Source organism: Sceloporus undulatus, chromosome 4 (assembly GCF_019175285.1).
Source record: "Sceloporus undulatus isolate JIND9_A2432 ecotype Alabama chromosome 4, SceUnd_v1.1, whole genome shotgun sequence".
In the NCBI taxonomy this organism is placed as follows: domain Eukaryota; kingdom Metazoa; phylum Chordata; class Lepidosauria; order Squamata; family Phrynosomatidae; genus Sceloporus; species Sceloporus undulatus.
Genome location: NC_056525.1, coordinates 32,468,324 through 32,483,995, shown reverse-complemented (window position 1 = coordinate 32,483,995; position 15,672 = coordinate 32,468,324). Strand labels below are relative to the sequence as shown.

Genomic DNA, 15,672 nt, shown 5'->3' with positions numbered 1-15,672 from the left:
AAAAGGGGCGGGGCGGGGCGGGGAGGAAAGCGTCTATTTAAGGGAAAATATCCCTGGCATGAGGGAAACGTTTCCATGAGGAGAGGCGTCGGGACTCTTCTCGTTGCGTCAGTGGTCCCCCACCCCAAACGTTGCCCTTTTAATTGCTTTCGGACTACAGCTCCCAGAAGCCTCAGCCATGTTGGCCAATAGTGTGGGATTCTGAGAGCTGGAGTCCAACAAAATCAATTAAAAGGGCACAGTTGGGGGGACCACTGATTTAGGTCATCATTTCTACATCCACACTGGGGAAATAATCCGGTTTGGCCCCGCTTTAACTCTTTTTCTGGCTCAAGGCTATGGAATTCTGGGAGTTGGAGTTTGTTGTGGGCCCAGAGCAGAGCAGAGCTCCGCTCTGGGCCCCACAACAAACTCCAACTCCCAGAATTCCATAGCCTTGGGCCAAACCACGTTATTAATCCGGCTAGAAAGTCGATTCTTTTTACTTCCGCAAAATTCCCAAAGTAAAAAGGATTGCATTTTGTCGACTTCCTAACTGGTTTAATGTTGCGTTAACCCCGATGTGTCTGAAAATCAATCTCACTTGAACTGCGATTTGAAGTAGTTCCAAATGTTTTATTCTGTTGTAAAGCACCATGTACACTAACTAACAGCACTATACAAATAAATGATGATGATGATGATGTGTGGGGTGGATTATGGCACTAACAAGGCAGATGGAGGAAAACACTTGGAATCCCCTCTCCATATTGAAAGCAAGAACACCCAAATGTAAAGATTCCAGATAAAGCCTTTGCCCAAGGCACCCATGTTTTGTTTGTTTCAACTTGAATTTATCATAGACTGCTGAAAAATACAGTCCCTGCAAGTCTGGAGTACTGCATCCTTGGGCAATTGCTGGAGCCCTGTGTGTAAAAAAGCTGGTATGGCACTCCTTGCCGCACATAAGGAGTGCCATACTCCTTATCTATGGAAAAAGCATCTCAATAGCAAGACCACAGAGAGACGGTGTGGGGTTTGAACATCAGACTATGACTCTGGAGAAATTAATTCGTTCCGCGGCTAATTTCGTAACCCGAAAAACCTTCGTAACCTGAATTGCCATAGGCGCTAATGGAAAAAATAGCTCTCTGCTGCCCTCCGGTGGCGGAAAATAGCGCCGAGGTTTTTTCGTAACCCGAAAAAACCTTCGTAAGCCGAAACAATAAATCCCTATGGGATTTTTTCGTATCCCGAAAAATTCGTAAGCTGGGTAATTCGTATCCCGGGGTACCACTGTAGTTTGAACCTTCAATTGGCCATGGAAATCCACTGGGTGAGCATGGCAAAGTCACCTCACAACAGTTTCACTTTCTGCATTCCTTTTGACAAAGCACACTGTCCTACTGTAAAACTGAATCTTTTGGAACAAAAACCTGTATTAATCTGCTTCCTCCTTATCCTGAGTGACTTACATTTCAAAGATCAGCCTCCAAAACAGCAATGGAAAAAATGCTTTGAAGTTTGGCCCTTAAACTAAGCTTCAGTTTTCTACAATCAAGGTGTCTTTCTTTCTTTTGACAGCCTAGCAGGACTACATATTGCTCATTTGTATAGCAGGAAATGTGGTAAAATGATCATTGTTGTGGTCACAAAATAATCATTGCTGTCAGCAACTCTTGGGAATATTAGGTGAGATTAGATCCAGTGAAGAAGTTATCCGAGTACCTCTTAGCTGGCATTCCTAAGAGATCCTAGGAACACACGCTGCAAGTAGATCTTCCACAGGCAGGGAAAGGTGGGAAATTATCCAGTCACCTTTTACCTTTCCATGCAAAGTGGCACAAGGCACAAAGCTGGACCCCTCAACAAAACTGCCAGTGGATAAGCTAGAACTTATATCAGATGTAACTTAAGGACAACCATCCCAACAATGAGCAGCCTGCAGGGGGCATGGGCTAGGGGTAGGTGTCCACAACTCTAATACCAAGCCAGACAGAGTATCTGTAGAGGAGCTTCTTCTGTTTGTCCAAAGCTAATAAAATCCGATTGGGGCTGAGATCCTGCATAAGAAATACATCTGTCGCATAACAGTGTTTCTGTAGCTATATCTCCGGGTGCTACCTCCCCCAAACCCATCTGTTAAGCAAGGTAAACCAGCCATTTCCATGTTATTGGAGAGTGCAGCGATCAGCAGAGCGGTGTCCAGCTATTCTCCTGTTGCAGTATGCAAGGGTATCATCTGCAGGGATCCCCCAAGGAACCACAGACTTCCCTGAACATGTCTGGTGCAAAGTGTGCAAGTATAGGAAAGTAGCTGGATGCATCTCCACTGGTCTCCTTGCTCTCTGACACAGAAATAGCTGTATTGGGAGCAATTACATCGCTTACTGATTTTTGGTAATTACATAACCTGCATAATAATCCCCAAAACAGGTTACAATCCACCTTTTTGCTGGCTAGAAAAGAAGCGGCAAATTGCTGCTCCTTTTTGTAACAGCTAAAAGCCGGCTTCTACCACCCCGCTGCAGCTTTACAGCACTCCTATGGTGTGCACCGCTGCGAGCTGTCCCACATCTGGACAGCCAGGCAGCTGCCAGGAAGCTGGCGTTTAGAGGCAACCTGTTTTTCGCCCCTAAGGTATATAATTATGATAGATATCATAACTACAATATATAATTATGCTATCGTAACTCATTAAGAGGACACCAGCCTGTATTTTAGGAATACCTTAAGGATGGAAGAATATAATGCACACACCTGGAAGGGAAACAGAAGATTGTTATGCAGCAATGTAAGGTACTGATTAGGAAATCTGTAATGCAACCCAGAACATGTTGGACAAGAAACTAGTCTTGTTAATAAGCCCACCAGCTATCTCGGTCTGCAGTTGATTTGACTAGCCTACGAAGAATCTAGTACTGTAACCAGAATTTCCATGGTGGCTACAGAAGAAGAAAAATATTTTGGTGGTTTGTTTTTATTTTTAGTAAACTACTTTCTACCAAGCAGGCTGGCAGAATAGAAGCAACACTTCAGAGTGGTCTTATCTTTCTCTACAGCCATTTCAAAACCACAAGGACTAGCAGAAGACCAATGGCACAATCTTATTTACTAGGTCACAGGCTTACATGGAATTCCCATCACTCAAAGTGATTTGTGAAATAACAGAGCTGAGTTAACCAAGAAAACATAGAATTTCTAAGGACATAGACACCACAAAGCATTTATTTCTTGAATTCTTCAACCATTTCTTACAAACATTTTGTGAGGCGAAGGAGGGCTTCCCTTACTATACAATGTTCATTCACACACTCCCAAATGTAGCCTTAAGTCTTAACCAGGTACCAGTAATTGTGGCCTTCTAGAAGTTGCTGAACTGCAGTTCCCATTATCCTTTGGCTATAATAATAATAATATGTTTTATTTGTATACCGCTTTTCCTATGATCAAAGCGGTTTACAGCATACATATGCATATACAACAAAGCAAGTAACAAACAAACAAAAAAAAAAAACAACTCTGCTTCTCTCCCCTCAAGATGGTGGTCGGGGAGAGGGCTCTTCAACTTGGCAGGCGGAGGCCTGTTGTTTCTTGCCTGCTTCTCTCCCCTCAAGATGGAGGTCGGGGGAGGGCTCTTCTTCTTGGCAGGCAGAGGCCTGTTGTTTCTTGCCTGTTTCTCTCCCCTTGCTGGCCAGGGCTTATGAGAACTGCAATTCAACAACATCTGGAGGGTTGCTCAGTCTCTTACAACATGGCTTATTTATTTATTTATTTATTTATTTATTTCAGACTGCCTTGCCCTGCCTGACCATACTGTGTTCCAAAACCACTAACAACCCCTCCTATAAGCTTTAATTTCCTCTGCCACACCTGTGTCCCTGTACCCCATCACTCTCTTCTACAAAAATGACAAGCGACAACCTGCCAAAATTACATACCTATGCATGCCACCCTCAGGTCCAGCAGTTATTTTCTCTTTAGATGTCACTTATTTTGTTTCTACTATCACAATTTTTGTCATCTTTTTTTTTTCACTCCCCACAAATTGAATAGTTAGCAATATTTTTCACATGACAGCTAAAGCTATATGAGCAACATAGTGTCAGTGGTTGTACGGGGAAACAAATCCAGGTTGGCTAGAGAAGAGAAGTGGCTTCAGTTCATTAAGCCCAAGGGTACAGAAGTCCAGGCATAGGTGAATCTTATTTCCCATGACTTTCAACAGGCCATTAAAGTTACCTCTTAAAAGAACAATCTTTTCTCCTTACAATTTTGTAAATAAATATAGTCCAAAGACCAGTATTTGTGTATGCCTGCCATAAACCAGGGAAAATGGTGGATCTCTTAGGTATGAAGGAACTAGTGTGCCCAGTATCTTGTTTAGTCCTCGCACAGCTTTGTTACTGCAATTCCTGGCTTATAGAGTTCCCAAAACTTCAAAAAGTGCCATCACCAGCTGCCCTCAGAGAGGTGGGACACCTCTAATTTTACGGATGATGTTTGCCAGTCGCTTGGCTAGGCCTCCTCTGTTAGGTTCTTCCACTTGGAAGGTTCTGGTCAGCAAGTTATAGAAGGAGCCATAACATACAGCTACCACAGTGCAAGTCAGGCAGATGACATTGTATGGCATACTGAAGTCTGGTGTTGGCAGGTTTACTAGCAGCGGTTCCGTGTACAGACGCACAAAGTAGCTTGAGCCCTCAGAGGAAGGAAACCTGGCAGGTCAAAGGGAGAAGGATAGTATCAGCTGAGGCTTTAGAGTCAGATACTGTTGTGGTGCAACCCTCAGTTGTATCATTTTAAATGGCACATTTGGAGATCATGTGGGAGAAACAGAGCTCCATTTGTCTGAAAAGCAGCTTCCAACTAAAACTGCCAGACTAAATTTGCAATTGGAAAGTTATGATATGCAAGTGCTTTTCAAACAAGCAACACTTACCTTCCACTGTGCCGCATCAATAACTGAACTGATCCTCAGTCTCAGGCAATTTCTGCTATGTATAACTCCATGAAATACTGTATTTCCCCAAATTTTAGCTTATATAAATATACATAGGTTAGAAGACACAAGGACATATTCACTATTAAAGAGTACAAGATGTTTGATTAGTACTCTGGAAATACTAGTTACACAATGAGCACCATGAGTTCAAGCAATGTTTAGGCCAGGAGTGAGAGACCTCCAGCCCAGAGGCCTAATCCACTACAGAGATGCCCAGAATACATAGCCTGTAGAGTATTGGGGTATTGCCATCTTGTCCCCAGAAAAGAAATTGTGTGTTATCTCCAATCAATGATTTGAGAATAATGATCAAAGAAAGCACCGGTTATGTAATGTGCTCACTTCACCCCAGCATTGCGAATGTGCATGTAGGGGGAGAGGGATAACACTCAGCAGATCTTGCAGAACTACTCTCTGTCAGTACAGACCAAATCTGGGCAATACTGTCAGGTAGTATGACCTCAAATATAGGCAGCTTCATTGGAACCCCAGAACAGTATCAATTCCATGCAAGGTATTTTTTGCCATCCATCCCTTATCCCTTTTAAATGCACTCACAGTGAAGCAAAGAGTGGACTTAGCTCTTCCTCTTCTTCTTTCATTGCAATGACACTTGGCACCAGGGAACTCAGGACAGATGAACTACAGTTTGAGAGAGGGAAAGAAGCTGAATACAATCTTTGCACCTTTTGAGATTAGAAACAATTAAGAGTCCCAAGATAGCACAGCCAGACCCAAAGGAAACAAACTCAGACAGTGTCTGGCTAAGGAATACTGCAGCTTTACCTTACATAAAAGCCATGGTTGGGGTCAGGAGTGTATTCTGTCCACTTCAGCAAGGCTCTCTCAAACTGGATGGTGATCTTTGTGACAGAATTTGCTGGCAGCTGGATCAACATCTCCAGAAGATGGGGCCGCTGCCGATCTTTAGCAGGCTGATAGTGGATATAACCTAGCATCAAAGACATGTGATTATCACACAACACTTTGTCAAATACATAAATAAAAGGCTTCCTGGATGTTTGAGGAACACTCTTACACAGCTCTGGCTGACCTCCCAGCATCTCTACAGTGACTTTAAGCAAGAAGGATGAACTCTGAGCATAGCAAATTTCTCTGCCAGTCTGTTTTTCTTGTTTGGAATATCAACTCTTGTGGACTCAGATTAAGCACAGTCAAGAATAGAAAAACAAATTGAGGTCACAATCTGCCTGTTTATCTGATGTGACAGAATCTCTTTTCAGTTTGGCCCTAGTTCCAGCCTTTCACTTCCTATCACTTATTTTCTCCTTTTACCCTCAATAGCTCTCCCTCAATCTGGTATTCGGACCTCAAGATGAAGACAATACTGGACAAATGACGATGTTGATCAATGGGTTCAATGTGGTAAAGTGTGAGCAGTCTTCCCTTCTCAGTCTTAAATATAAACAGTCAGACACAGTTGTAGAAAATAACAGTATTACATAACAATTAAGTTAAACATGAAATCCCTGAACTCTTTCCACATTCCCAGCTCCTCAAACCCTATTAGGATCTTTATTCTGTCTTTGACTGCCTTAACTAACCCCTTTTCATCATGCTACTTTGTGACTCTTTAACAGACCAGCCCATGTCCTTTCCTCCACAGCCCCTGCTTCACAGCATTCCATGATCTATAGTTGGCTGGCTCTAACCAGGCTTGCCCAGCCTCTCACTTTACACTTGAGGGTAAACTAGTTGAACTCGCTGGCTTCCAAATAAGTCACTATAGGAGTACACGCCCAGCCGCAACCCTATGCACACCTACACTTATGAAACATGGACCTCAGATTTAAACATACCAGGGTCTCAGAGCCAAAGTCAGCATGCAACAGAAAGGCTGGGAGAGGAACATGCTTGTGCAGTTCTAGCCTCATACACTATGGCTTCCAAAATGTTTGGTTGTAACAAACACATTTGTTCCACTCAGTCCAGATATCAATGTCCAAATATCCATGGAGAGCTACCACATGGACAGTGCCCAATCAAAGGTAACAAAGAGTCTACAGTGACACGTGCGCTATTTGCTTCTACAAAGCAAAATGCCTTTCTTTCCACCAACAGCATGGCATGAGAAGGCACACATTAGAGAGGCTAAATCTTACTTGGCTTATTTTCCTTTCCTTTTGTGATAATGGTCAGCGTGTGGATGTAGAGCCTCAGATACCAGGGCACTGTCTCCAGCAGCAAAACAGGGAAAGCTCGGTATGGGTGTGTGTTATAGACAAGGGTGCTGATTTCTCCTGTCTGAAGGCCATAGCCACTCACATAGCGTTGAGCGTGGAGCACAGGTGCTGGCAGATCCACTGCAAGGAGAAGATGAAAAAATGGATTAGAATTCAAGCTGCAGCAGCAGTATCCAACTCAATGCCCTGAGAGCACTCATCAGAGAGTTTCTGGACAGAAGGACAGTTCTTGTCACCTATTGTGATATTAAAATGAAGGCTGATCCTACTTTGCAGGGAAGATCCAATAGTGTACTACTATTGATGGTTATCTACTTCCTTTGCACACTCTCACAATCTGTTAGAGATAGCCAAGAAACCTTCTGGCAGATCTTCGGATAGTACAGTGGGTTGGGAGGAGGATGGGGGGGAGCCTCCTGTAGTTGGTAGAAGTATGGGGTTGGATCCTGGCACTCACAACCATCTTGAGGTCGTTTCCATTTTAAGTGCACATTGAGGCTGCGAGAACCATTGAAGAGTAAGGGATTCAGAAGGTCATAGACTGCATAGGTCCTCCTCTCTCCTTGGACAGATGCTTCATGTACAGACAAAGGAGCTGGGGAAACCTCCATAAGTTCTTTCTCCTGAAAACATAAGAGAAACCATCATTACTAATAATATTAAAATATATATAATATAGATTTATTTGTATCCCGCCCAATCACAGGGAATCTGGGTGGCTAACTACAGTAAAAGTACAGTGGACCCTTGTTATACACTGGGGTTTGGTTCCAAGATCCCCCGTGGATAACAAAATCCATGTATGCTCAAGTCCCATTAAATATAATGACATAGCAAAATGGTGTCCCTTATAAAAAATGGAATATCAAGGTTTGATATTTGAAATTTATACTTTTTTTTTAACATTTTCAAGCCATGGATGCTTGAATTCGTGTATTAAAAATCAGTGTATAAGAAGGGCCAACTGTAATAATAAAGACAGCAAACCCAGTAACATATAATCCACACTAAAAGGTACAATATAGATATTTTAGACTACAATTCTCATACATCCCAGCTAGCACAGCAAATTGTATGGGATTATAAGAATTGTAGTTGAAAAGCTCTGGAAAATATCAAATGCCTACCCATATCCTACATGTTCAAATGGTCTCTCAGTATGAATACTCAGCACTCAGTGCAGCTTTCATCAGGGCTCTTTCACTTAAATAGAAGTCAAAGTAAAACCCATTTCAGGACATGGCTACAATGGAGAATGCACATGTATACTGTACCAGCTAGCAAAATTCTGATTAAATAGTAAAGACAGCAATGGCCAAAGAAATAAACTAAAGCATTATTGAAAAAACTGCATTAAATACCAGGAAGGTACCTAAAGAAGATAAGTTAACACCAGACAATAAGATTGTTTAACTTAATGGAAGTGAGATAATAAATGGGTGGAAAAGAAGAGGTTGAAAGATCCCTAAGCATAACCTCAGAGAGGTTAGGAAAGGTGGGTAAGAGATGAGGAGCATTCCAGTTACTAGAATCTACTTAACACTACTGCTGCTACTCTCTCTAAGCTATCTTTAATTCTTTAAGTGATGAGTACTCTTCCATTCCCAGCAGGTTATGCTATGGAAACAATAAATGAAACTCAGTAGAAAGTGTATTTGAATGCCTTCTCTTATCTTGTCTAGTCTTACTAGAAGAATATGGTTGAAAATGAAAGGTTACCTGGCCTCTACTGGAAATGTCAACATAAACTTTGCTTTGAGATGCCAGAGGACATGCTTCAGTAAGTGTACGAGAGAAAATCTTAAAGAGGGACCAATCTGCAGGGAAACATAAAAGTCTGTTAAGAGATGACTAAAGAGCAACAAAAGCAGCCATTCTCAATATTAGAGGGTAAACTCATTTACCTTTCTTTCCATGGCCACTAGCAAAAGAATCAAAGACAACAGTGAGAGTTTGTCTGAGTTCCCATGACACAGTGAGGCAAGAGGCATCCTAAAAGTAAAAACAAAAATATGAAGTGTATTCAAATGTTAAAAAATAACAACAGTTTCTATATTACAATGCCATTCCCCCAAAGAGAAGAACATATTTTCCTGTTCTAAAAAACCTGCTAGCTATGGCAAAATATACACAAATGTACATAACTGAGGTTCTGGGGTTTCTTTAACCTTAAGACATACTCAACACAGGAAAAGAAAACAAAACATCAGATAGCTTAAAGATGGTTTGGGAGAGTTGATGAGAAGGATGCAAAAAACTATCATTTTCTCCCACTTTTGCAATTTTTAAACTTTAAGTTCATTCTATTCTTGACAGAAATACATTTGAAAATGCTGGTAAATTTTTCAAAAATCAGTTGAAACAAAGTTCTCCTGCATTTGCAGCAGACACGTTCAACAGGTACCGTGTTCCAGTCTGAAATAGATAAAGTATTCTCAGGAACATTTTAGCATGTTTTACCAGCCTGCCATATAGAGGACAAAGAAGAGGAAACTTGGGGAGGGGAGTGGTAGCAACCCTTAATTCAGCACCAATATAGATTACTACAGAGGAATTCAAACCCAAATTGCTGTTTGGTCCTAGACAGACAAATATATTTGTTTTGGTTTTCCCACTTTTTTAAAACACAAGTTTCTTCCATTATGAATATGAACAAACCTCTGAATGTTGGTAATTATTTATAGAAATATACTGAAAATTCTCACTCATCTCAACTTAAACTTTTGCATGCTAGAAAGAAATGCAGATCGTCATTCTGGAAGATGGATCCATTAGCTCCAATGCTATGATCCCACTTGCCAAAGTACCCATATCATCCATAGTCCCCAGCTCTTCCAAGCTATTGATGTACTAAGGACAGCCAGACTCACCCTGCAAATGGGTCGGATGTGTACAGCCTGGGAGTGATAGCTGCTGTGAAACAAGCGCTCAGCCTTCAACAGAACTGCCAGGCCAGCCTAGGGAAAAAAGGAAGGGAAATGGCTTAACTGCTACCCTATAGAATTCAAGCCTAGGAACTATGCAGTCAGTGATAACTATTTGTCTCAACTTCTAACTACTGTACTTGCTTCAGATATGAAGGAATAACTCTGAGCCCCCAGTTGCACATGTCCAAATGTATTTTTCCCCAGGATAAAAATGGGAGGGGGGAGTTACACTATGTGGCGGTTCAAGGTACCATATCCACAAGATGTGGCCCTCACCTTGGAGCTGCATGGCAGCAATTTTTTCCAGGGGGTGAGGTTCTCAGTGCAAACAACTTCACGGGGCAGCACAGCATACCGTAGGAATCGATGATCTGTCACTAAGTGAAGGAACAAAAGGGTGAGACTACTGGTAGCCAGTTATGTGTCACTTAACAGCTCTCTCAAAGCACTTGAATGATTCCAACCTCTATTGGGGGGGAAATGGAGTCTGACTAGCTCCCAGTAATGCAAAGGAGCACCTCTGTTTATTTGCAGAGATCAAAGAAACATGAAAGCATCGCAAATTCAAATAAACTGGTGCAAGGTTTATGATAGCAAAAACATGGAGAAATATTTCTATTCCATCACATATAAAATGGTGGGTGAAAGTTTTGGAAATGTTAAACACTAACAAGACTTTCAGAGTTTATCAGCAACAGCAAAGAAAAATTGGGGAGGGGGGGATTGGCTGGTCACCTTTTTTCTATTAAGTTAAATTACCACTTTGATATTTAATCCCTTATACCAAACTCGGAAGCTGCAAATGGTACAGAATATGGCAGCCCGGCTGGTCACTGGCGTATCCAGGACCAGCCACATAACACCTGTGCTAAAAGATCTTCATTGGCTGCCCATCCGCTTCCGAGCTCAATATAAGGCGTTGGTTATTACCTATAAAGCCCTAAATGGCTTGGGCCCAGGATACCTAAAGGACCGCCTCTCCCCGTACAATCCGCCTCGCACCCTCAGAACATCTGGGCAGCAATTACTGAAGGTGCCTGGGGCCAGGTTAGCTTCCACTTCGAGAAGGGCCTTTTCCACAGCTGCCCCAGCCCTTTGGAACACGCTGCCCACGGAGCTCCGCTCATCTACCACCCTGGCCCAATTTAGGAAGGACCTCAAAACCTTCCTATTCAAGCAGGCATTCCCCGATTAAATATCCTGTGGGCCTCCCTCCTCTTCCGTGGCCATGAGGTTGGGCTAAGGGGCTTTTATTGTTGTTTTTTTAGATTATTGTTGTTGTTGTGTATATGTTTTTAACCTTTGTATTTTGCTTGCACTTGCTGCATCATTGTAAGCCGCCCTGATCATTTGGAAGGGCGGGATACAAATAAAGATTTTATTATTTATTTATTATTATTATTAATCACTTTTTGATCTTCAAAATGTTGTAGCAATCTTAACAAAATTATGATCATAGATATATTTACAAATACTTACAAGATTTATGCTCCTTATAGATTGCTAAAGCATTTTTTTTTGGTAAATACAGTTTAGTTATCTCATGTTTTGGTATTAATCCTTTTGTACTACCTGTGCCAATCTAATGAAAGGAAAGAAAATATAAGTTTGAACCCACGATTGCAAACAAGTCAACATAATTTGCCGGTTACCCTGGTGCTGTATGATTCAATCTTACTGAGAGTCAGATGACCTGCTTTCCTCTGAAGGTAGTTCCTGAATAGTTTATATTGTGAATTATCTTAATATTAGATCAAATTTTTAAATAAATAAATAAATAAAATCCACTGAAGGACATAATGAAATGCAACTTCTAGAAATCAACTGAAGAATCATACTGAGGATGGAGCAAGCTTATTTTCTGATGCTCTGGAGACTAGGACACGGAGCAGTGGATTCAAGCTACAGGAAAAGAGATTCTACCTAAACATTACGAAGAACTTCTTGATGGTAAGAGCTGATCAACAATGAAACACGTTGCCTCAGAATGTGGTGGAATCTGCTTGTTTGGAGGTTTTTAAACAGAGGCTGGATGGCCATCTGTCAGAAGTGCTTTGATTTTGTCTTCTTGCATGGCAGGCAGTTGGACTGAGTGGCCCTTGTGGTCTCTTCCAAATCTATGATTCTGTGTCCTGCCTCAACTATGAACACACTAGGTCTGAATATGTAACATTTGGCCCACTAGATGTTTTGGAATACAAGTCCCACACTTTCAGCACAGACTGACATAAAACAGATTGTTAAGAATTACTAATGAGTGTACAAGAAGCACTGACATCAGTAAGAAAACACAAGCACAAACAAGTCACCAGAGTTTTGATAACAGTTTTGTCTCCTCTACTTGCTGGTTGTTTATTGGCTCCTTTTTAAATATATATTTTAACCTGGCATTGTTATGTATTAAGGGTATGTATATTTATGCTAGGTTGAATTTTTAAATGTTTTGTTGCTGTACAGAAATTGCACTATTGTAGCATCTGTTGTTGTTGTGTGCCTTCAAGACGTTTCTGACTTATGGTGTCCCTAAGGCAACCCTATCACAGGGTTTTCTTGGCAAGAGTTGTTCAGAGGTGGTTTCCCATTGCCTTCCCCTGAGGCTGACAGGCTGTGACTTGCCCAAGGTCACCCAGTGGGAATCAAACTCTGGTCTTCAGAGTCATAGTCCAGCACCCAAATAACTATGCCAAACTGGCTCTCACTGTAGTGCTACAGGATTTTAATTACACTATCAGAAACAAATACAATATAAGGACACTTTTTATTTATTAGTTAAAAATCAGAAATAAATTCTCAGTTATTTGTATTCAAATATCTTGTTATGATTTCGTCTGAAGAGATTTCTTTAATTAGCTAACACGTTGTAAACCACTTAGGGCATGCTTAAGAGGATTGATAAGCAGTATAGGAATGTACTTGCTATTGCTGCTGCTATTGAATGTGTTTTTGAGTAATGGTGATATCAGATAATGTGTTATTTTCATTTATATGATACTGAATAAAAATAACATAAAAAAGAAATAGCACTATTGTTATGTTTTAAATGATACTTGATGACTCCAATACTTTGTTTTTATAGTGTGTCTTGTTAAATATACAGATAAATAAGATGAATACAGTTTCTTACCATTTGCCAGTCCCAAGGGTTTGAAGGATGCTGTTGGAGTAACAGTGTTGGTGGAATCAATGAAGTTCAAGGAGGCACAGAATATCCCTGAGAGGATATTACTAAGGTCTTTCCAAGCTTTGTCAACACTAGATGAGAGAAAATATAGCATAAGCAGTTACATATGTCGGGGGGGGGGGGGGGGGGAGGATTGCCTGAAACTTACAAGACGTCTTTTATCAACCCTTTTGACACTAAAATCCAAAACACACTGAAGAAATAATCCACTTTGAGACCACTTTAACTGCCCTGGCTCAATGCTAGGGAATTCTGCGAACTGTAGTTTTATGAGACATTTAGCCTTCCTTGTCAAGAGAGCTCTGGTGCCACAATAAACTACAATTCCCAAGATTCCCTAGCACTGAGGCAGTGCAGTTAAAGCACTCTAAACTGGATTATTTCTGTAGTGTGTTTTGGACCTACAGTATATCTGTTTTAAAGTTTAAGATGTGGTTTAGGCTGAATACATTTCAGGTGCCACTGCATATCTCAGAAAAAGCAATATATAAAGGCTGAAGAATAAATGGAAAATGTGGGTTCCATTCTCATTTGACTACTACATATCACGACAGTGCTACACATTCACAGTGCTGATATGCAAAGATTACCCAATCTTGTTAAGTGCTATGCGACAGCCAATGGATCATCTATGCCAACCTTTCTGACCCTGGTGCCCTTAAGGTGTGTTGGACTACCACCCCACATCATTCCCAGTTAACACAAATTGGTTGGAGATTATGGGAATTGCAGCCCAAAACATCTGAAGGGTATTGGGTTAGGGAAGGCTATTGTACTGTATTGTAAACAATAAGCCATGTGGCAGAAGATTTCCAGCCCTTCTGGAGGCTGTCTCTGACACAACCTGTTTGTCACATACTGTTCTTAGAAGCATTTATGTGGACCCCAAGACCTCTGCTGGACACCTTAAGGCTTTCCCAACACAAAAATTGAGGAACTATCCTAGAAAAAAAAAATCAGAAACGCAAGAAACAAAAAATGCCCAAAAACCTAAACTGGGAGTGACTTTCATTTAGGGTTCTGCTGGGCATAATGCACTATGGATGCCGGCTGTAAAAGCCTTCAACTTCAAATTGTTTTCTTCTTTTATCACTCTTCCAAAATACAATTTTCCTCCTAGCCCGCATATGTTACAGGTCAGGAAATGGGGAGCAGGAGCCAAAGTCTAACAACCTTGTATGATTGCCCGTTATTGAGAGAGAGGGCCCATTAAAGAAACAAACAGCAGCTCAGGCACTTACTCAGTGACAGAGTCTTGAAACCAGACCCAGAGCTCAGCCCCAGCAGGAGCCTGCAAGTAAGGCTGCCCCCAGCTCCGCGTACGCCAGAAGCCTTGAGTGAGAGAGAGGTGCAACTCACGCACAGAATATTTGGAAATGAGCTGTCCCAGGGCTTTGGGGAACAACCGGTAATGAGAAACTGTAGAAAAGGGAAGAAGAAGAGCAGAAGTTAAAACAGAATCCCTTGGCCTCCAACCTCATCTGCCCCAACACCCAACCCACTACTCCACCCAAAGACCCTAGACAAGTATCTTTTTGGGATTACAACATCTAGTATCCTCAGCCACTACAGTTACAATACTAAATAAGGGATTGTCTCGCAAAAAATCACTTTTCCAAGCCCTGAGTCCTTCCCATCATGCAGTCCAATTCCATGCTCCAGGTAGGATAAGCCTTACTACATTCCCACTGACACTCCTGCAAGCCAGGGGACAGGAATCATGTAGTCCTTCAGACGCTGCTAACTGAAATTCCCAGCATTCCTCACCATTGGCTAGGCTGGGTAGAGGTGCTTGGACTTCCAGTCCAACAGCATCTGCAGGGCTACATGATTCCCATCCATGCACCAAACTGACCAGGTCAGTACGCCTTCTTCCACTTTGTGCATTGTTCCTTGGTACAGGGTTCTCTTAGGAGAACATAATAACCCTAAAAGTAGTTCACAAGTAATGTTAAAGTAGAAGTGAGACTTTGGCGCTCTAGATGTTTTTGGACGGAGAAACCCACAACCCCTTACTATTGGATACACCCACTGGAGCTTGGGAGTTGACGTATCAACATCTAGAGGATGAGATAGTCCTATCTCTATTCCCAAAGATGAGAACTAACATTAGTCTGGGACACGTCTGGTCTAAATGAATTCTATGGATTTCTTATTTCCAATTACCAATAAACACATTTGGGAATTATTCTGTAAAACAGATATCACACAGCATTTTGAACTGCAATATCAACAAATGAAGAGATTGTAGGCAGTGTGTTTGAGAGCAAGGGGGTGATCCTTTGTATATGTACTTGGAAGTAAATCTATTTGCATTCAAGATTCCAAGGTAGTTCTGTTGACATCCTAACAGAGATCCGTTGTTCCTTAGCTTTG

At 41.6% G+C, this 15,672-nt stretch overlaps 1 protein-coding gene across 2 annotated transcripts in view; it reads right to left on the bottom strand.

The window, feature by feature from the left end:
- Positions 1 to 4,015: 4,015 nt before the first annotated feature.
- Positions 4,016 to 15,672, bottom strand: part of PIGT (phosphatidylinositol glycan anchor biosynthesis class T) — a 14,239-nt gene continuing 2,582 nt past the window's right edge. Inside the window, exons 2-12 of one of the 2 annotated variants that reach the window (XM_042465335.1) lie at positions 14,538 to 14,715; positions 13,240 to 13,367; positions 10,392 to 10,492; positions 10,059 to 10,145; positions 9,093 to 9,180; positions 8,908 to 9,005; positions 7,646 to 7,811; positions 7,108 to 7,308; positions 5,771 to 5,936; positions 5,543 to 5,626; positions 4,016 to 4,697 (exon numbers count right to left, since the gene is read on the bottom strand). In XM_042465335.1, the coding sequence (XP_042321269.1) occupies positions 4,445 to 4,697; positions 5,543 to 5,626; positions 5,771 to 5,936; positions 7,108 to 7,308; positions 7,646 to 7,811; positions 8,908 to 9,005; positions 9,093 to 9,180; positions 10,059 to 10,145; positions 10,392 to 10,492; positions 13,240 to 13,367; positions 14,538 to 14,715 (1,550 nt within the window). In that variant the 3' untranslated portion in view covers positions 4,016 to 4,444. The remainder of the gene's footprint in view (positions 4,698 to 5,542; positions 5,627 to 5,770; positions 5,937 to 7,107; positions 7,309 to 7,645; positions 7,812 to 8,907; positions 9,006 to 9,092; positions 9,181 to 10,058; positions 10,146 to 10,391; positions 10,493 to 13,239; positions 13,368 to 14,537; positions 14,716 to 15,672) is intronic. The other variant, XM_042465336.1, reaches the window with a different exon arrangement.